The sequence below is a fragment of the Paroedura picta genome, chromosome 5 (genome assembly GCF_049243985.1).
Source record: "Paroedura picta isolate Pp20150507F chromosome 5, Ppicta_v3.0, whole genome shotgun sequence".
Classification (NCBI taxonomy): Eukaryota; Metazoa; Chordata; class Lepidosauria; order Squamata; family Gekkonidae; genus Paroedura; species Paroedura picta.
In genome coordinates, this window is record NC_135373.1 from 32,154,513 (window position 1) to 32,176,356 (window position 21,844).

The following is a 21,844-nucleotide window of genomic DNA, read 5'->3' on the forward strand; positions in this document are numbered from 1 at the left end:
CCTTAGCTCTTCTGGGAGCTCATTCCACCAGGTTGGGGCCAGGACTGAAAAGGCCCTGGCCCGGGTCGAGGCCAGGCGAACATCCCGTGGGCCCGGGACAACCAGTAAATTCATACCCGCAGAGCGGAGTGCCCTGCGGGGGGCATAAGCAACCAAGCGGTCCCGCAGGTAGACGGCACCCAGGCCGCGTATAGCCTTAAAGGTCAATACCAATACCAGTAGCTTTGTAGCCACTGCCACAACTGGCCCCAAAGAAGCACGTTCGACCTCAACCAGGGCCGGAGCTTTCTCTGTTCTGGCCTCTCCCCCCACCCTTTCCAGTGGAATGAGCTCCCTGAAGAGATCAGGGCCCTGCTGGAGCTACCGCAGTTCCTGCAAAATGGAGCTCTTCGGCCAGGCATTTGGTTGAGGTTGACCGAACCAACACCACCAGCTGGGCCCCCCATGAACAGATCCCAGAACCAACCCACCGATGGGACCACAGTTGACAATGTTGTCGCCACTGATGTTGGAATTGTTGATACTAGTTGCTTAAGCTACTGTTGTTGTGTAGGTTGATGTTGTTGAGCTGTACTGATCCCTATGTTCTGTGTAAACTGCTCTGAGCCACAAGGGAGGGCAGTATATGAATATAATAAATGAGATATTGCTTTCAGGTGAGGACATTTTCCAGCTTCATGGAGTACAAAGCAAACCATTATAACTTAGGGCAGTTGTACTACTTATATGTATGCATGAGTTTCTGCCCCAAAACCCTTTCCCCTTCAGCCGAGGTGGAACATGGAGAGAAGAGGCCCTACAGTTGTCACAGCAGTGGCCATGTCGCAGACCCCATGGTGTTGCCACAGGGCTGGGACAGTCTCGCTTCTTCCCCCATGGACTGCCCCATTGGCACTGCAGAGGCCATGAGGGGGTGGGGGAGTCCTGAATAATGGAGCAGGTATTAAAGTGGCAAACTGTAATCATCTGAAGAACAATTTGTTGATCCGGGAAAGTCAGCACAGATTTGTCTCCAACAAGTCCTGCCAAACCAACCTGTTTTCCTTCTTTGACCGGCTTATTAGATTGTGGAAACTCAGTGGATGTTGCTTACCTGGATTTCAGGGTGTAGTATGCACGGGGCTTTTTACCCACTCCCAGCTCAAATAAATCCTTCCCGTCTACATTGAATTTGATTTCGATCTTGATTAGGGGCGCTTAAAATTTTCCCTCTGCAACATGCATGATTGATCTGGAGTATCCCTACCTTTACCCTGTGATATCCAGAAGTGGATATAGCCCTCGATATTTGAAAAATAGTCATCAGTAAGTTTGCAGATTTCTGCTTTTTCCAAATTAACTCACTTCTCTGTGCCTGGTAGCAAAGGAGACTTCCCTGATTGGCCAGGGCGTCAGTTCAAAGACTTCCTTGTTCCCGGTTGCATGGCTTGTCTTAAAGTGACTGCACTCCAGAAGCCCTAACTTCTTTCCGCAGAGATTTGCCTCTTGTATTTACTTCCCCCTGTGAAGCTGCTGTCTTCAATCCTCTCCCCACCCTCCTTGTTCAAGAAAATTTCTTGAATTTCTGCTGCACTTGGTTCCTCTCCCCGCTTTGAGCTTCCCCAATCAACTGCAGAACACTTTCTGATTCAGTTGGGGGGAGAGGGGGTTAGAGGAAGATCCGAGTTCAAATCGACCTGAATTCAGCAGGATCCACGATGGAAAAAACACAGTAAGTGCAGAATCAGCCAAGGTCTCCCATGATGTTCTGATGGGAAACTGGAGGACTGTAGACTGGAATTTCAGATGGTTAGGTGGATAGGGAACTGGCTAGAAAACTGCAAACGAGAGTGGGTGTGAATGGCATTTTCTCAGATTGGAGGGATGTGAGCAGTGGGTTGCCACAGGACTTGGTACCAGGTTTGGTACTTTTCAACATTTTTCCAATGAGAAGCATGCGTACTGGATGGGAGATACACTTCTGGGTGTCAGTGTGTGTGATCTTGGGGTACTTGTGGACTGCAAGCTATATATGATGAGCAGAAAGTGTGATGCAGCAGCAAAGAAAGCAAATGCAGTCTTGGGCTGTATCAACAGAGGCATCATATCAAAATCACAAGACGTCACTCTCCTACTGGTTGCTGCATCGATCAGACCCCACCTGGAGTACAGTGTGCAGATCTGAAGGCCTCACTTCAAAAAAGACATGGCCAAAATTTGAGAGGGTTCAGAGGAAAGTGACAAGAATTATCCAGGGAACTACTGAGGGACTTGGGAACGTTCAGCCTGGAGAAGAGGAGGTCGAAAGGGGACATGATTGCTGTTTTTAAGTATCTGAAAGGTGGTCACCTAAGAGGAGGGCAGGGAACAGTTCCTGTTGGCAGCAGAGGAGAGCACCCGCAGGGAGGACCCACACAATATCAGCTACATATCAGGAAAAAAATTCACAGACAATGTAGTTCAGCAGTGGAATCAGCTGCCAAAGGAGGTGGTGAGCTTCCCCTCCCTGGCAGTCTTCAAGCAGCAGCTGGGCAGATACTTATCCTGGATGCCTGCACAGAGCAGGAGGCTGGACTAGATGGCCTGCATGGCCTCTTCCAGCCCTATGATTCTACAAATCCTCCCTCCTACTAGGCTCTCCCCATCGATTTCAGCACCAGTCACCAGAGAGCCACACGGGAGCATCGCCCACCCTACTTTTTTTCCTTTATTTATAAACAAATCAACAGAATAAGTGGAGGGAGAAAAAGGTTTGCTGGCAGGTGCGGGAGGCGGTGTGCAACCACAGCCCTGTTCTGCAGCTAGCCAGGCCTCCTAATGACCAGGTGGCCCCTCCTCCCCATTCCCTAAAAGGCCCACACCAGCCGTAACCAGTGCCTGGTTTGCGAGGTCTCACTCCTTCCCTGCAGGTGGGCTTATTGCCAGTGAATTTCCATGGTTTCATAGTGAAGATTTCCTCCGCTCAACTCCCCCCCCCCCCCCCGCTTTCAGTCCACTCTGCTGGGACCATTCCAAGAGTGCCTGGAGGGAGAGGGGAGGGCCGTCCACTGGAGAGGCCGCCAGACACCGGAAGGCTCTGCAGGAGTGTCACCGCCCTCCCCCTCCTGAGGGTGGCAGGCACTCTGGGACAGCCTCCTGCAGGGGCGAGATGACTGGCAACTCAGGCTCCTTCGGCTTCCCCACAGCCCAGGAAGAGGCGGCTGAGGGTCTGGTGCAAAACCTCCGCTTCCGCCCTCTTTTCCTCTAAGGGGAATGGACAGCCCGCCACTCAAGTGCCATAGAAATAAATACATTAAACATCCCCCCTCCCCCAGAACACATACGTACAAAACAATTCATGTTTCTCACTTGAGTTTTGGGAAGGGCAAGGCTCCCTCCCTGCCCCTACCGGTTTCATCATCCATGTGGTCTTTTTGCCCTGCCCTGCGAATGGCCAGGGAAGTAGAACCTGAAGTAGGATTCTGACAAGGTTCATCGGAGGGGATGGTACCGGTGCTGAGTAAGAACCATTTCACAATGGGAAGTAGACAAAGGATAAGTACGAAATCATTCTGAGCTTGGGGCAGGAGGACGGGAGACACCCCCCAAAAAAGCCTGCCTGCTTGGTCATCTCTCTCCCTGACATAAGAATCAGGACAAAGCTACAGTTTCTTCCCACCTCGTTGCTCAGGGCTCACTCGGTGAGCTGCAAAAGGGATGGACGGTTCTTTGGGGCACAGGTGCAGATCCACTGCGGTGCGCTTACTTATCTTCCCTTCCTTATCCCAAATAAATACCAATGCGCTCTGCCTTGACATGCCATCAACGTACGGAGACCGATTGCTTGAGCCCTTAAGGGCAGACACAAAGTTCCAGCACCAACTGATGGGAGTCCTTTGTCCTGGGGGTGTGGAGGTGCCTTCTCCCCTCCCTGTCCACACCCCCAATGGAGTGAACAATCCAGTTAGCAGCAGCTGTTCAGTTTAGGCCTGAGCTGACACACCGCAGACTCTATCCTGCATGGCATGGAAAACATAAGGGGGGTGGAGACAGCTCCTAGCCCTGCCCACTTGGAGTTCCACACCATGCTCTCCATCTGGTGGGATGAAGACTTACCAAAGAGGGAAGGCAGGGCAAGCGACAAAGGGATCAAAGCCAACAGGAGCTCGCACAACTGACAGCATCTCTGTTGCTAGCAGGTGGACTGTATGTCGCTGGCTGTCGCCAGGAGATGGCACAGAAAGCCTCCATGGCCCTTTGGCAGGGCTGCTCGGGGGCACTTTCCTCTTCTCCCTTGCCAAGAAGGTGCGAGTGGCGCTCTCCTGTCTCCACGACAGGGTGGCTGAGGAACACAGGCATGTGATCCCTGCTCGCAAGGGGGTGGCGGGAGTGCAGCTGGACGGCCGCTCCCTCCCTCAGAACTTGCCCTGCTTTAGCTTGTCGATGTGGTAGGTGAGCTTCAGCGCAGGCCCCAGTTTCAGGCCCATGTACTTCATCATCATGTCACTGCGCAGCAGGAGCAGAGCCTTGCCGTCAATCTCCTAACACAGAGCAGAAGGAAGCCTGTTAGAGCAGAACCGCAGAGAGGGTGCATTTCTTCTTTCTCTCGTACAGAGGTTCCCAACACTGCCTGTGGGCACCCATCCACACTTCACCCGCCACCCACCTTTTTTTTTTTTGAGAAAGTGAGTGGGGCCGGATGGAGCTTTCGCCCAGCGTGGCTTTTGATCAGCCTTTGGAGATTTGATGGCCTGTGCAGGCGCCTGCAGGCTAGAAAAGGTTGGGAACCCCCACTCTAGACCTGGTTCTGCTAAACTCTTGAGCAAAAATGGCTTTTCTCCAGCCTTTGCTAGTGTCCAGCTGTCTCACCTCCCGGTGTCTGATCTCTGGACAGGTACACAGGTTAACCCTTCTGTTAAGAATGGACCCCTCCCTTCTACCCAGTGCCCTTTATGTCTCACTTCCGCTACTCCCTCCCCCTTCTGCCCTAGAGGTCTGTTTTTGTCTTTTAAAATTATAAGCCTGTGGGTACAATTTCCTTTCTGTTATGTCCTGTGCAGCCCCTTGGTCCCAGGATGCTTTCTGACTAACATTTTGATGGCTGCTGCTTTCCAAAGCATTATGATACCATGACGCCAAAAGTTGTGCCTTCCCAAAAATGTCTCCCTTTGTCCTCCCATTAATGGGTGTTGGAACACTAGAATACGAAGAAGAGTTGGTTCTTATGTGCCACTTTTCTCTACCAGGAGTCTCAAAGCAGCTTATAATCGCCTTCCCTTTCCTCTCCCCATAACAGACACCCTGTGAAGGAGGTGAGTCTGAGAGCCCTGATATTACTGCTCAGTCAGAACAGCTTTATCAGTGCTGTTGGAAGTCCAAGGTCACCCAGCTGGCTTCATGTGAGGGAGCATGGAATCAAACCCAGCTCACCAGATTAGAAGTCCACATTCCTAACCACCACACCAAGCTGGCTCGCGAGCATTTTTGCTTGCTCTGTATAATGCTACTTTCCCTTATCGCGAGGATGAGGAGCTCCCCCGTTTCTATCCTCTTGGGGATGCTCCAGGTTTCTCCTGTGAACCATAAAGACCCAGGAACCTTCCTTACGAAAATGACAAGAGCTGTCGTCCGGCAACAGATCATATTTACGTGTTTTCGGAAGAGGTCGGCATGGGGCCCGAGCTGAGGGTCAGCTTCTCTCACAAACTGCATGACATCTTCCACTGTCCAGATAGATGTGTCCCGGATGCCCAGACGTGAGGTCTCTCGGGACCCAAGGTATCTGTCCGAGCCTAGAGGGTACATGACAAAAAAAACTTTGGTCCAGGAGCAGGGCGGTATTTCTAGTCTCCTGTCGTCACCTCAAATAATCAACATTCCAATGGATGGAAAGAACCGGGATGACAAAATTGGGCTTCTCCTCCCCTCTAATTGATATCCCTCTACAAGACTGATGTCGGCAGCACTGTTATACAGTGTGTTCATGAGATCTAGGCTCACTGAACATCATTAGATAGTACTGCACCGCCATCTTGGAAATTTACATGACCTTGTTGACAATTAATTAGAATTTTATTATCAGAATGTTTTATTGGGTTTTATATGTATGTTTTTTAAAAATCTTGTATGTAAACTGTTACGAGTCAGTATCCCTGGGAGTGGCAGTATATAAATATGATAATAAATAAATATAAACAAATTTATTTTTATTTTGCATTATCTGATTTCTTACCCGGCGCTATTGACAAGCCATCCACTTTATCATTTGGGCCATAGCAATAGCAGAGCAAAGGCTCTGCAGTCCTGTGCAGAACTACTCTAGTGTAGGGATACCAGCCTCCAGGTGGGACCCGGGGATCCCCTGAAATGAGTGCTCATCTCCAGAATAAAGTGACAGTTCCCTTGGGGAATGGATGCTCCGGTGGGTGGGCTCTGTGGCATTGTTCTCTACTGAGATCCTAACCTTCCCAGACTCCTCCCCTAAAATCTCCAAGAGTTCCCCAACCTGAAGCTGGCAACCCTCCCCTCTGCTTCCCCTGACAGTGGCCAAGGGGGACCTGGTGACCCTGTCCTGGAGCTAGTCCCGGATGGGAACATTTATGTCCCTCAGGAATGCTTGCAACACAGGGCTGGAGTTTAACAATCCCTTTGCAGGGAAGCCGTTCCTGCTCTCTTACCCCCGGTGCTAAGCCTGTGCAAAGCAGAGGGGCTGCATTGTGTGAGAATGGAGGGCTGGTGCCGGTGCCTGTATCCCTGCAGCCGATAGTCCCGGGAGGTCCTGCTGGGGCTGGATGTGCTGACGGCGTTCAAGGCAGAGTCCATGGGGTCCAGGCGAGGCTCCAAGGCCCCTGACAGCCCATCGCCCAGGAGAAACGTTTCCCCTGCAAAGCACACAAGCAACAGATGAGTAGGAGGAAGGAGGAGGGTCGTGACTTCCTGCTGGCTGCCTAGAATGGCACTGAAGCCTCTGTAGCCATCAGCCCAGCAAAACTTGGCATGCTTTTGTTTAGAATAGAAAGCTGGGAGAGGAAAACAGCACAGGCTTCCCTCTGAAGAGCGGCCAGCAAGGCCTGGGTCTGATCTGTCTCGGGGCACCCTGAGTGGCTGGAACAGCCAGAGGGGAGAGCAAAGGGGCCACTGTTGGCGCCCTACGGCAATGGCCGCTTCTCTGTTTCCAACCCTTGTCTGTACTGCAAGCATTTTGGCAAGCCGATTCGGTACTCTTGGGAGCAGGAGATAAATGTTCAGTTGCATAAACCAAGCTCTGCTTCCACCCATTCCCTGTTAAAGATGCATTTCTCTAAGCGATCACATTGGCTGTGTGTTTGACTTGCTCCACACATATCCAGCCAGGTTGGGATGGAAACACAGGAGGTGGAAAGACAGCATGATTTGAAGTGAATCAATAATCTACTTTATGACATCTCTCTTCTAAGCCGATTCTCTCTTATGCCTTATCTTTCTAATACAGATAACTCTGAATTTAGAAGGGCGCTTACTTTATTGTGCTACAACGCTGTCCCTTCTACTATTAAAAATATTCTCTGTTGCTTGGGATGGAAAGGCAGGAGGTGGAAAGACAGCATGATTTGAAGACAATCAATAATCTACTATATGACGTCTCTCTTCTAAGCAGATTCTCTCATATGCCTCATCTTTCTAATACAGATAACTCTGAATTTAGAAGGGCACTTACATTATTGCGCTACAACGCTGTCCCTTCAGCATGGGTAGAGGGAAAATATAATAAGCTTCCACCCCAGGAACATATTTGCATACATGCATAGTCAAGAACACCGAACAAGTGATTTTTGATTGTTGCATTTACAACCAATTGTCAGGAACTGCTATAGTCCAACTTTACTGGTGTGAGGGCTACTTCAAGACAAGCCAAATTAAAGGAACTCTTTTCAAATAAAAATAAGAATGTATCCTATATTGTTGCCCTTAATGCAAAATGCCCTAAATGCAAGATTCACAATGAAATGTAGAAGCGCCTGGCTGAATATGTACAAGGGTTAGGATGGATCTATTGGACGTATGAAGTATTCTGGATTTTTTAAATCAATCTTATGTTGTATTCTACTGTTGTGCATTTTGTACTGGTCACCGACCGAAAGAAACTTATCTGACCTGACTTAAACTGCTGGCCTTCTGAAGTTCAGGGGTGTTGCCCAAGTGAAGCCTGCAAGCAAAAGGCTGCAAGAATTGCTCACCAACGAAACCTGGAGGGGTGGAACCCACTTGTCCTCCTGCCCCCCTCTGGTGGCTCTGAACTCCGCTTGGTGGGAATGTTCTCCCACATGGGCCAATGGCCGTCACAGTCCCTCTCAGTCCCAGGGGCTCCTACCTGGTAGGTACCTGTCGTGGTTGTACTCCCGGGAGTGCTGCATGTGATGCTGAGTGAAGGGCTGGTTGCCAAAGAGGTTGTCGCTGCGGAGGTTGTGGCAGAGCTTCTCGAGGAAGCGGAGGACGTACGTGATGCTGTTGACGGCTGGCAAGTTCAGGGTGTGCTGCTCACGATCGAACATGGCTGGTGGCGGAAAGGACAAACACAAATGTCTTAAAGCTGGTCCGTGGAGGGCTGGGAGTCCTGATGGTCACAGAGCACCCCTCTCTCGCCGCTGGTCCGTGGAGGGCCAGGAGTCCTGATGGTCACAGAGTACCGCCCTCTCTCCCAGTTGTGCCGTTTTTCTGAACCAAAATGAACTGGGAGGGCACATCAACAAATAATACCCTATCAGCAACTTTGGGAGTGGGTGGGGCGAGAGAGCAGATAACCCCTCTCCCCCTGTGCTTTGGTGGTCATGACCAGAATCAGGCCCCTGTGAGGCAGCTTCAAGGACTTCTGAGGTGGGCTCTGCCTTGGTAATCGTGCAGCTGAACTGCTGTGAAGCTCTTGATATGAAGCTGCCCTGAAAGACAACTAGGAAATTCCACTGGTGTCAAAACGCAGTGGCCAGCCAGCCTGTTCTCAGAGGCTGGCTAAGGTAAATGCATCCCACGAGCCCTAAAACAATTAGAACGGCTGCCTGTCTGTTTGAGAGGGAAACAGTTTCTACTTTAAACTGGTGCACATCTGGTTTTTGTGAGCTGTCTTGAATGCATGACTGGAAAGAGAGACAAATCTAATAATCAAAGAAATAATGCCTAGCAGCAAAGAGCCCTGAGAGACTGAAGAAGATGGATGAGGTTGCCACAATAGCAAGCGACCAAACTTCCCACAGGCCTCTAGAAAGCACACAATACAAGTTTGATTCCTAAAATGTCTTCCTGTACGTGACATTAAGACCAAGAAAAGGCAGTCTGCTTTGGCAGACAGATAAGGACATAAGAAGAGGCCTGCTGGATCAGACCCTACTATGGTCCTACTAGTCCAGCACCATGTCTTGCCCAGTGGGTAACCAGTTCCTCTGGAGGTCCAAGAACAAGGCCTGGTGGCCAGGACCTTCCTCCGATGTTGCCTCTTGTCCTGGGATTCAGAAGCTGCCTGAATGGGGGGTGGGGCATTCCACCAATGGGCCTCTCCACCATGAATCTGTCTATTATTATTATTATTATTACTACTACTATAACTACTACAACTACAACTACAACTACTATTTATTTATTATTTAAATTTATTGCATGCCTCCTCCGAAGGCTCGCGGCGGGTTACAACGTCAGAATAAAACCCCAATAAAACCCCCTTAAAACAGACATAAAACCCAAGCAAATACAAATACAATCAAAGTCCCATTGGGGCTGCAGCAAAAACCCATCCAAATTCTAACAATCCCCCCCATAATACATTTTAGAGGGGAAGGGTCAGCAGAGGGCGCAGCTGGAATTCACTCCTGCCGCTCCTCTAGGGGGCGCCATGATCTTCCTTGCCCCCCGGCCTTAACCATAGACCTGGCGGAAGAGTTCTGTTTTTCAGGCCCTGCGGAACACCAAAAGTTCCCACAGGGCCCACAGGTCCTCCGGGAGCTCATTCCACCAGGTCAGGGCCAGGACCGAAAAGGTCCTGGTCCTGGTCGAGGCCAAGCGTGCCTCCCCGAGGCCAGGTATGACCAATACATTAGTGCCGGGAGGCATAATCCTCTTTTAAAGACGTCTAAGCTCGTAGCCACCACTACCTCATCATGTGACTATGCAAGCCCTCTTCTCCTCCAGCTGCAAGGATACAACCTGGCCACTGGTAGTCTGACCAAGAACCAGACAGAACAAGGACACCAAGCACTGTGACTAGATGGCCTTTATGGCCCCTTCCAACTCTTTGATTCTATGATTCTATGACTCTTTTCACCTGAAATGATCTCGCCTCCGTGGCCCTGCTTCAGGAAGGAGAAGACTGTTTTCTGGTGGTAAGCACAGTCGATGCACGCTTGAACTGCTTGTTGGAGGACCACAGATGCTCGAGCCGGCCCAAAATGGTCAGGCAACTGCTGGATTTTCTTTTTGTCCAGGTGAGGCCCGGTGCTCCCATTCTTATTCAAGTAGATACAGACTGTGGAGAAGGACAAGATGCTTCTGACAACTGAGAGGAAAATGAAGACGCTTTTCTGATCACTGTCGCTCTCTCAGGGTCACTATCTCTGCTGCTGAAGCACTATTCCCAGTCAGAGGAGGAGGAGTTGGTTTTTATACCACGCTTATCACTAGTCTTAAAGTAGCTTACAATCGCCTTCCCTTCCTCTCCCCACCGTGTGAGGTAGGTGGGGCTAAGAGAACTCTGACAGAGTTCTGAGAAAATAGCTGATCAGGACTGAGACTAGCTCAAGGCCACCCAGCTTGCTGCGTGTGGAGGAGCACGGAATCAAACCCGACTTGCCAGACTACAAATCGCCGCTCTTCACCAGATTGACTCCCCCAAGGACTGGTTCTAATGCTTTAAGCACCACACACATGCATGAATGAGAGCCTTCACCCCCCAGAAAGCAACTGCGTTCCAGGCCGACTAGGGAAGAAAGCCTTGCTTTGGTATTTGCATAATCCAGTCTGTCAAATACTGCTGTATGAACAAGTCCAGAGGGGTAGCTATGTTACTCTACTGTAGCAAAGGGCTTTTCTGCATGTCATTTCATTGCCTGTATTGTATAGTTTTTTTCCCCTTTTCGGCATATGTTTTGTTCTCTTCAAGGGCTGATATTTCATCACCGGTTTATTTCCAAGCACTTTAAAAGTGCAGGGGAACAATCTGGAGACGCAGGATTGAAATATTGAAATGAACACTAGGGGGAGCCATGAAAATAATACGGACAAGGGAAAAGTCCCGATTTTCAGACAGGTAACTGTGCTGGTCTGCAGGAGGTATATCTGATGAAGGGCGCTTTGTGGCCTTCTGTGGTGCTATGAGACTCGAATCTTTGTTGTGGAAAAATGACATCCAGGGGTGCACAAAAAACTTTCAGAATTAGCTTTATGAGTCCACAGGTGGTGACCAGCCATCCTAACTGAGTGGTAAAAATGAGCAATTAGGAGGTGAAGCATACAACTGCATATAACTGCAGTTACAGGAAACATTTCAGAAACCTTTGAAGATGACCCAGAAGCTTTTCATTACAACATTCATCCTGGAATCATGAGAGACGGGGGGAGTGCTGGCGGGGACTCCCTACCTCCCATCCCCCGGCAGTCCTGCTGAGGCCTGGCAAGGCCACAGCTGGGGCTGCTCCAGTGCTGGTGGGGACTAGCTCGCTCCCCCCCCCAGCAGCTCCACTGAGGCCTGTTGAGGCTGCAGCCAGGGCTGCTCAGGACAGGAGCCAGCGCTGGCAGGGGCTTCCTCTTTCCTTCTCCCCCTACCAGGTTCACAATCCCAGGCACTACCCCCTCCCTCCCAGCTCCCACTGGCTGCCTAGCTTACCACGATCTGGCACTTTTTCCACATGGAAGAAGTTGCAGTGGAATGTGACCAGGGGCGGAACATCCTACCTGATTGGCCACTCGTTGGATGGAAGCCAATCAGGGATGAGACAGCCTACCTGACTGGCAATTAGGCAATGAGTCCCAACTCCTCCCACCACCCCATTCCTATTTTATTTATATTATATATATATATATATGATGATGATGATGATGATGATGATACAGATATGTACACTCCAATGGAGAGATGAAGGAGAATGAACTTTTTGAATCTCATAACCTCTTGCTGTCACATTTATTACTACTGTTACTCAGGACTCCCTGATGTCCACTTATCTGAAAGCCCAGAGAAGACAGCAGACCACATTATGTACCTGTAGGAGCCTGCATGGCAGAGCTGGGAATTGTTGCTGCATCTTGGGGCACTGTACTTGTATCAGGTTCAGGAGTGCTGGTTGTGGGGGAGGTGGGGGCTGGATTCAGTAAAGTTCGAGGCTTCCTCTACAAAAAAACAGAGAAAAACAGAGAGAGAGAGATGAATAAGCAAGACAGCCAGTGTAGCTTAGTGGACAGGGTGTCAGACCATGATCTGGAAGATCCAGGCGTGATTTGACAGGTACCTATCCTGGATACTTTGGGTTGATCCTGCATTGAGCAGGGGGTATGGCCCCTTCCGATTCTATGATCCCCCCCTTGACTACTGGAAGATTCCTGGGCCAACTTGGGCCAATCACAACACATTCATCCTAACCTACTCTAAAGGATGGTGGTGAGGAGAACAATATAAGCCACTTTGGTGCCCCAGGAAGAAAGGTGAGGTATAAATCAAGTAAATAATTAAATAAGCTTGAATTGGGAGGGAGGGAAATCCAGCAGGCAGAATGAGGAAACTGTAGGGATAGATGACACAGCACAGAGAGCATGCTCGGAAGGAAATCAAGAAGGAATGGTGAGTCACAGTGCAATCCTAAACAGAGTTACACCTTTCCCAGCCCAGCGAGGTCAACATGTTCAGAAAGGTGCAACTCTTCCTTAGGAGAGAGCTGTTAGTGATCAGGTTTACAGCCAGTGGATAAAAATAACCCAAGACAACAGTAATCAATAAGAGGGGCTGCAGAGAGTTTAGTTAGTGATAAGGAATGAAGTTTTAAGCAAGACTGCCTGATAAATGTTTGTTATGCCTCTGCATCTGAGCTTTCTCTATGCTCACCTATGAAACTGTCAGTGCTTGGCTTTGGGGCCCTTTCTTGCGTGCCCAAGGAAATGCTGACCACCATTTTGGGGACAGAAGGCGAATTTCCTCCAGGCCAGGGATTCTGGCTATTTTGGGGGGGGGGCAGCATCTGAGCACAGAATTGGGGTCACTGTGGGTGGGCAGATAGTTGTTAATCTGGAAGGGCGGTATAAAAATCTAAATAAATAAATTTCCTCCATTCTGCAAGGGGTTGGACTAGATGACCCTGGAGATCCCTGTGATTCCTCAACAGCCTCCCAACCAGCTCCTGAATTAGCTTTGAGTGGAGGCTGCATTGAGTATCTTCAGCTCTCAGTACGACTTGGTGCCACCTAGAGGCCTGCACAATGTTTCAAAAATACCTGGTTATCTTACAGAAAATGGCAAATCAGAGAATGAGATTGTGTCCTGATTTAGAGGGCAGGTGGTAGACCAGCCTGGTGTCATGGTTAGGAGTGGCAGCTCCTAATCTGGTGAGCCAGATTTGATTCCCCATTCCTCTGCATACAGCCACCTGGGTGACCTTGGACTAAGCCCCAGTCCTGATAGAGCTCTTCTCACAGAACAGTCCTGTCAGAGCTCTCTCAGCCTCACCTCCCTCACAGGGTGTCTGCTGTGGGGAGAGGAAGGGAAAGTGATTATAAGCTGCTTTGAGACTCCTTTGAGTAGTGGTGTTGTGATTAAAAGTGCCGGCTTCTAATCTGGCGAGCCGGGTTTAATTCCCCGCTTCTCCTCCACATACAGCCAGCTGGGTGACCTTGGGCTCACCACAGCACTGATAAAGCTGTTCTGACCGAGCAGTGATATCAGGGCTCTCTCAGCCTCACCCACCTCACAGGGTGTCTGTTGTGGGGAGAGGAAAGGGAAGGCGAATGTAAGCCGTTTGAAGACTTCTTCAGGTAGAGAAAAGTGGCATATAAGAACCAACTCTTCTTCTTCTTCAGTAATATCAGGGCTCTATCAGCCTCACCTCCCTCACAGGGTGTCTGTTGTGGGGAGAGGAAAGGGAAGGCAATTGGAAGCCGCTTTGAGACTTCTTCGGGTAGAGAAAAGCGGCATATAAGAACCAATTCTCTTCTTCTTCAGTAATATCAGGGCTCTCTCAGCCTCACCTCCCTCACAGGGTGTCTGTTGTGCGGAGAGGAAAGGGAAGGCGACTGTAAGCCGCTTTGAGACTTCTTTGGGTAGAGAAAAGTGGCATATAAGAACCAACTCTCTTCTTCTTCAGTAATATCAGGGCTCTCTCAGCCTCACCTCCCTCACAGGGTGTCTGTTGTGGGGAGAGGAAAGGGAAGGCAATTGGAAGCCGCTTTGAGACTTCTTCGGGTAGAGAAAAGCAGCATATAAGAACCAACTCTCTTCTTCTTCAGTTATATCAGGGCTCTCTCAGCCTCACCTCCCTCACAGGGTGTCTGTTGTGGGGAGAGGAAAGGGAAAGCGAATGTAAGCCACCTTGAGACTACTTCTGGTAGAGAAAAGTGGCATCGAAGAACCAACTCCTCCACCTTCTTCTTCACAAAATGATTTTAATTGTGATTTTTATAAAGGATTGTATTTAACATACGTTTATGTTGTGAACTGCCCTGAGCCGCTTGTGGGAAAGGGTGGTGTAGAAAACTAATAAACAAACAAACAAGTAAGAAGATTTGAATAGCCATGAAAAGTGCTAATCAGTGATGGCATTGTTTCAATAGAATGAATTTTTACTTACTTATTAACAAATTTTTGTTAGAAAGGTTCATAGAGATATATGCCTTTAATAATAAATCCAGATTATTTAAGAAAAATCCAATAAATACAGAGTCAAGCAAAATGTAGAACTAATTTAAAAACCTGTTAAATTAACAGTACAGAGATCAGCACCTGATAAACTCTGTTTCCCAATGTCTGCTGGAATAAATAGGTCTTAACCTGCTTATACAGAGAGGCCGGCTGCCTGAGCCATACAAAATGATGAAAGAAGAAGCGGAGGGTCAGGATGTACCCAATTTAAATATATATTTTGATGTTGGTTGTTTTATTTTACTTTATACATGGACGTATGGTCAAAGCAATGGCTCAAAACCTTCCAAAGAAGAATATGTAAGCAATTACAATCATTCAAAGAGCTGACTGGAAGTATCACTTTGTTTTTCCCCAGCATTTTAGGAAGGCAACATGCGCACCTCACCTTAACCCCAATCTATAAAGGGCTCTTGTAACTTTCTTCCTTTTTAATGATTTGTTTTTGTATGGAGATAATTTTATTTTTTTCACTTTCAAATAAATTTGTCACTTTCTTAAAAAGGTAAAGGTATCCCCTGTGCAAGCACCAGGTCATGTCTGACCCTTGGGGTGACGCCCTCTAGCGTTTTCATGGCAGACTCAATACGGGGTGGTTTGCCAGTGCCTTCCCCAGTCATTACCATTTACCCCCCAGCAAGCTGGGTACTCATTTTACCGACCTCGGAAGGATGGAAGGCTGAGTCAACCTTGAGCCGGCTGCTGGGATCGAACTCCCAGCCTCATGGGCAAGAGCTTTCAGACTGCATGTCTGCTGCCTTACCACTCTGCGCCACAAGAAGCTCTTTTCATAGACCAGCACAAAATACAAAAAAGGGAAAGAAAAAAACATGCAAATGATATAAAATGGATAAAATTGCAAGACTGACACATCAATATTCATTCCAGCAAATGCAATTAAACACATCACTCAGCTAATAAGTTCCTTATTCATCCACACACTCTTGTTTCCTGCAGACAAGGAAGCAGAATTTCGCACCAAAAAATGAAACAGTAACCTCTTTGTCTTCAAGCAGGAATTTAGTTATCAGAGAGTCAGTTGTAGAAGACTGCTTAACTTGTCAGAAGGAGCATATATTTGACATACAGTTCACAATGAAGTAATGTATGTACACCTGTCTCTACATATTAGCAGCATAAGGATGTTTACAGATTTCTAAAGGCTAATATTGGAAATAATTTTATTTTAAATTTCCAATATTAGCCTTTAGAAATCTATAAACATCTTTATGCTGCTAATGTGTCAAGGTTGACTCAGTCAGTCTAAGCTTTATTGCATGTGGCGATGGGCTATTACACTTTTCCATTTCAAACAATTATAAACATACATGGAAAAGTGTAATAGCCCATCGCCACATGCAATAAAGCTTAGACTGACCATAGGCAATGATTTAAGTTCTAGACTAGGAGAGGGCATTAAAAATAAGCAATCAGTGACTTTTTAATGTTTTAAGAATACTTGAAATACATACAGATCCCCCTCTAAATCGCCAGTTATCTCTTTGGCAGGCAACACGGAACTAAACTCGTCAAACACAGAGAGGTTAGAAAACATGGTCTCTGATAACATATCATCAGTTTTCGGACCGATGAAAACTGGGCATGTTTGGGTAAGTATATGCCCTGACCAGTCAAGCCTGATCTCGAAAACGAAGCAGCGTTGGCCAGGTCAGTATTTGGATACGAGACTGCTGGGGAATATCTGGGTTGCAACAGGGAGGCAGTCAATGGCGGACCTCCTCTGAATATCTTTTGCCTTAAACACCGTGAGGCTGCCAAAAGTCAGCGGAGACTTGACGGCAAAAGAAATAAATGCAAATTTCTAAACGAATGAACAAACACAGCTGGTTAGTAAAAACTCCTCCCGAATAAGCACATCGCAACTGGTTTCCTGGGACAGAGGCCTCGTGCTCAAGCTTCTTTTGAGGGTACTGAATACTGAAAACTAGATGACACTCTGGGGGATAACAATGTTGGCTGTATGAGCCCTAGAATGCCTGGCTCCAGCATGGTTGGAACAGCTTTACTAGGAATGTGCGAATGTGCAGCCATACATACCCCCGTGCAACCTACCTTGCTGCCAGGCTTTGGCCCCCTCTTTTTGGGGAATTTCAAGGGCTCCACTGCCTTTGACGGGGCAGAGATGGGGTGGGTGGGCAGAGTCTTCGGTGTCCGGCCTCGCTTCCGGCCAGGTTTGCGACCCTTCTGCCCGGGCTGCTGGTCCAGCATGGTCTTTGCCGCACTGTGCAGACTGTTCTTGTCGGAGATCACATCAGGGACAGGGAAGGGGCTCTTGGGAATCACCACTGCCATGAAAGAGAAGACAAAGTGTGTGTCACCACGGCCCCAGGCCCCCCAAAAGAGCATGATCCGTGGCCAAAGGGACCCAACAGCCACAAGCAGGGAATTTGAAACCACACTATCGGACTCAAAGGGAGGAGTCATAAATATGCAGTCAAAGACCCTACCCAAAAAAACTATTCTTAATACTTCTTTATTTTCCCTTTCCAGAAGCGACATGCAACAGCTTGGATGCTGGACATTTCCTTTTGTCTTAAGAACAATATGAAAAATTAAAAGCAAGGATTAATGTTTAACCATGTTAGGGGAGACACACGCCAGCATGATCCAGCGTGGCATAGTGGCTAGGAGCAGCAGCCTCTAATCTGGAGAGCCAGGTTTGATGGCCCGCTCCTCCTCCACATGCAGCCAGCTGGGTGACTTTGGGCCAGTTCTCTCAGAGCTCTCTCAGCCTCACCTACCTCACAGGGTGCTTGTTACGCGGAGAGGAAGGGAAGGCAATTGTAAGCTGCTTTGCGAACCTTCTGGGGAGTTAAAAGTGGGGTACAAAACCGCTGCTGTTCTTCTTCTCTCCTGCATCACTTTGCTCCGGGATTGGATCCTATGCAGTTTCCTATCCTATTGCAGTAGTGCAATGTAAACTTCTGCTTCCCTGGGGTTATGGGATCCTCAGACACATCATGGGAGATTAAAATGAGCTCCTGCAATGAGAGCATAGAGCTGGCCTCCTTTTCCGTGAGTGCGAAGGGCACTTGGGATCTAAATCCATGTTTCCATACCTTCTAAGGCAGCAGTCTCCAACCTCTGGTCTGGGGACCAGGACCGGTCCATTGATCAGTTGGTACCAGGCTGCGGCTCCTCCTTGTCCTCCTCCCCGGCTGCTGCCTTGGGGGCTGCCCTGCCACTCTGCCGCCGGCTCACCTTTGGTGCTCTCCAGTGGCTGCCATGGCTGGGGCTCCCCCTCAGCATGGCACTGCACAGCTGCTGCTGGCAGCGCCCCCCAGCGGGTGGCGGGAAGTCAGGAGCGCCGGCGGGAAAGCAAGTGGAGCAGGGGCTCAGGAGTGGCAACGTCCCTGGGCAAAGATTACCCCCCCCCCCCGGCCTCAGTAAAATTGTCAAGGGTTGACCGGTCCCCAGTGATAAAAAGGTTGGGGACCTAAGGTATATCAGGTAGTCAGATGGTACAGGGCCGTCACTGTGGTGGCCCCTTCCCTTCCCTGAAAAGCACACACAGTACCATCCTTGTTAGCCTTTCCCTGTTAGCATTCCCTTCTACCGCTCCACATCCATCAGGATTTCCCCCTGAGGATTTTTCCCTGAGGCACTGGGAGGGGAGGGGGAGATCGGAGGGAAAGGGGAAGAGATGGGAGTCCTCCTTTTTTTCCCTTCTCTTTTTGGCATTGCTGATTATGGCTGAGTTTTTAATTTTTAATCTTTGTGGGGTTTTATATTTTATAGAAGGCAACAGCCTTCTAAAGCTGAAAAGGTCTGGCAGAGAAAACTTCTGAGAAATCAGCAGAGGTATTGCTGGGATTTCAGCCGGCATGTCTGGCTCCAGGTCAACATGACTAAAAGGTGGGTTCGTTTGGTGGCTTCACTTCTGTCTTGGCCCCTGACCGCCTCCTGCCCCTAATTCCAAGCAATTCTATACCATCATGACCTCGTGGCTCCCTCAGGTTCACATTTCCCTCTCCTTTACTTGTGCAAAGGTGCAAATCTGTATCATGTACACAGGAAGGCAGAACTGCTACATTTCTTCAGGCAATTTTTAGGATGTGGCTCTAAGTTTGAGGTAGTCCATTGCTGTAGGAGCCCGAGGGTAAAGTGCAGATATGATAAAGCTGATGGCCTATATCAAGATCTACAATCAGGCACGGCTTAGATAACCCAGATACCTGGCCACGGGCTACCCCAAGATAAACACGGAGCGCTCTATACCTGCCCTGAGGTCAGGGGAAAGTAGATTTCTTATCAGAGGTGTGTCTGGGAGAAGAATACTCAATTTTAAAAATGCAGCAGAAACAGAAGCACACGGGGCAATTTCAATTCCTTATTCACATGGATTTTAACGCTCTAGGTATTCCTTGCAGAATCTCTGGTGCAATCCACCATCCACTTACACGTATGCGATTATTCCCATAAGCAAGATTGGGCATATCATTATTTTCGTCTTGCTTCAAGGTATGTTCCCCACTCACAACGGGGTAGGGAATAATGGCCTGAATCGAAAGCTCACACTTTGAATAAATCTTTGCTGGTCTTAACAGTGCTACTGGAATCAAATGTACTCAGCTCTATGGACCTGCAACCTCCTTGTTTGTTTCCTTTTTCCAGGGAGGCAAGGCCTGCTTGGTCAGATGGCTGCTCTGTCCCTGAGAGTCTGCTCCAGGCCCCGCGTTCCCCGCTACTGCTCCTTTTGCCCTTCCCAAACCACGTCACTGTACCGATCTACCCTATCATAGAATGACAGAATTGGAATGGACATCCTGAGTCATCTAGTCCAACCCCCTGCACTATGCAGGACACTCACAACCCTATCGCTCATAGACTGTAACCTGCCACCCCCTTAAGCCTTCACACAATCAGCCTCTCTGTCAGATGGCTCTCCAGCCTCTGTTTAAACATCTCCAAAGATGGAGAACCCACCCCCTCCCGAGGAAGCCTGTTCCACTGAGGAACCGCTCTGACTGTCAGGAACTTCTTCCGGATGTTTAGATGGAATTTCTTCTGAATTAATTTCATCCCATTTGTTCTGGTTCGTCCCTCTGGGGCAAGAGAGAACAACCCTGCTCCATCGTCTACAGGGCAGCCTTTTAAATACTTGAAGATGGCTATCAGATCCCCTTCTCAGTCGTCTCCTCTCCAGGCTAAACAGACCAAAGCTCCCCCAACCCTCCAACTCCTCCCCAAGTTAAAGCAAAGGCCCCAACACCACAAAGCTCCATTTGGCAGATGGCAAAGTTGAACGTCGTGTCCATTAAGCACTCCCTCCTTCCAAATGAGCTGGAGCTGAAAATACTTCAATAAGTGTTAAGTCGCGCTCTTCCTTTCTACACACGCAGCACCTGGCAACTGAATGTTTCTTTCCCACAAAAGATTGCTGCAAATTGCCACTAACTCCAGGGCCTTTCACGTGCAGGCACTCTGCAGAGCGATACAAGTGCCGGGTCGTGAGTCAGGACTACATGGAGCTCCACAATTCACAAGGAACAGGGAAGAGGATAACAGAGATCCGAGATGTAAAAAGAAATGGGGTCAGCAGGAGAGAGTTTCTGGCAGAATCATTTTACGGGGTAAGACAAAGGCCACAGGGATAAAAAAATATACCCACACATAACAGCGCTCCGCAAACAAGCTTTTCGACAACCACGAGCCACTTGACTTCCAGTTATTCTCATTGTTCCTCTTCCCCATCACACCTATGAGTGCTGGCTGCCTGCTGCATTCCCCTAAGGTCTGCAGGGTAACAACTCTAAAATTTGCTTCCTTTGCATCATTTGTTAACAAGATCTCGCCGTCCCCTTTCCCCTCCACCTGTCCTGCAGATCTGAGGAGGTAAAGGGTGAAATGCTTTTCCCACCCTTCAGCACATTGGAAGAGAGTGCCAATTAGTGCTAAGTGCTGTGCGAGATCCAAGACTTGGGCTGGTTCATTTCCAACCCCGTAACCTTGAAGCGAGAGGCATGCCTGATGCTTAAAGCCTGGCCCTTTCCGGAGAGGAGCACACTGCTACACAGAGCATCCCCGGGTGTGTGCGCATGCTGCCTCTGCCATTCTGACAATTGTTCAAGGACATAATTGGCTGAAGTAGCCAGAGGGGGGGGGAAAGAATACAGAATAACCTGACTCAGCATAGCTTTCCCACATGATTTTCAGACCTGCCTGATTAAAGAAGTCCCATTCATTTTTTTAAAAAAGCAGCAAAGAAATGCCCTGGTCTTCAGTTTGCTACCTACTCTTTGCAATAAGAAGCCAGTTTTTTTCCTACGTAAGATATCCTTCTGCTTTGCCGTAAGAAAGCCAGGCTCTGAAAATTGTGACTGTTACAGAAGGAGGAGGAGGGGAAGGGATTTATATCCCATTTTCGTCTACCCTAAGGAGTCCCAAGGTAGTAACAATCACATTCTCTTCCTCACCTTAAATATTTAAGTATTAAAAATAATTAAATATTTTAAAGTATTTAAAAGGCTGCCGTGTAGAGGATGGAGCAGAGTTGTTCTCTCTTGCCCCGGAGGGACAGACCAGATCCAATGGGATGAAATTAATTCAAAAGAAATTCCATCTAAACATCCAGAAGAAATTTCTGACAGTTAAAGCGGTTTCTCAGTGGAGCAGGCTTCCTTGGGAGGTGGTGGGTTCTCCATCTTTGGAAGTTTTTAAACCGAGGCTGGAGAGCCATCTGATGGAGAGGCTGATTCTGTGAAGGCTCAAGGGGGTGGCAGGTTACAGTGGATGAGCGATAGGGTTGTGAGTGTCCTGCATAGTGCAGGGGGTTGGACTACATGACCCAGGGGGTTCCTTCCAACTCTATTATTCTGTGATTCACACTGCATCAGCCACCTTGAGAGGTAGGTGGGGCTGAGAGAGTTCTAAGGGAACTGTGATTGGCCCATGGTCACCCAGCAAGCTTCATATGAAGGAGTGGGGAACCAAAACCTGTTCTACAGATTAGAGGACACCCCTCTTAACCACTAGGTCGTGCTGGAGATACAACTACAGAGA

At 48.7% G+C, this 21,844-nt stretch overlaps 1 protein-coding gene across 3 annotated transcripts in view; it reads right to left on the minus strand.

Annotated features, from left to right (window-relative positions):
* Nucleotides 1-2,658: 2,658 nt before the first annotated feature.
* The window catches only part of SCMH1 (Scm polycomb group protein homolog 1), a 56,318-nt gene continuing 37,132 nt past the window's right edge, over nucleotides 2,659-21,844 (minus strand). For 2 of the 3 annotated variants that reach the window (XM_077337123.1, XM_077337125.1), the window contains exons 9-15: nucleotides 16,895-17,127; nucleotides 12,180-12,306; nucleotides 10,247-10,447; nucleotides 8,309-8,491; nucleotides 6,636-6,839; nucleotides 5,608-5,750; nucleotides 2,659-4,499 (exon numbers count right to left, since the gene is read on the minus strand). In XM_077337123.1, the coding sequence (XP_077193238.1) occupies nucleotides 4,374-4,499; nucleotides 5,608-5,750; nucleotides 6,636-6,839; nucleotides 8,309-8,491; nucleotides 10,247-10,447; nucleotides 12,180-12,306; nucleotides 16,895-17,127 (1,217 nt within the window). In that variant the 3' untranslated portion in view covers nucleotides 2,659-4,373. Of the gene's footprint in view, nucleotides 4,500-5,607; nucleotides 5,751-6,635; nucleotides 6,840-8,308; nucleotides 8,492-10,246; nucleotides 10,448-12,179; nucleotides 12,307-16,894; nucleotides 17,128-21,844 lie in introns of those variants that run through there. The other variant, XM_077337126.1, reaches the window with a different exon arrangement.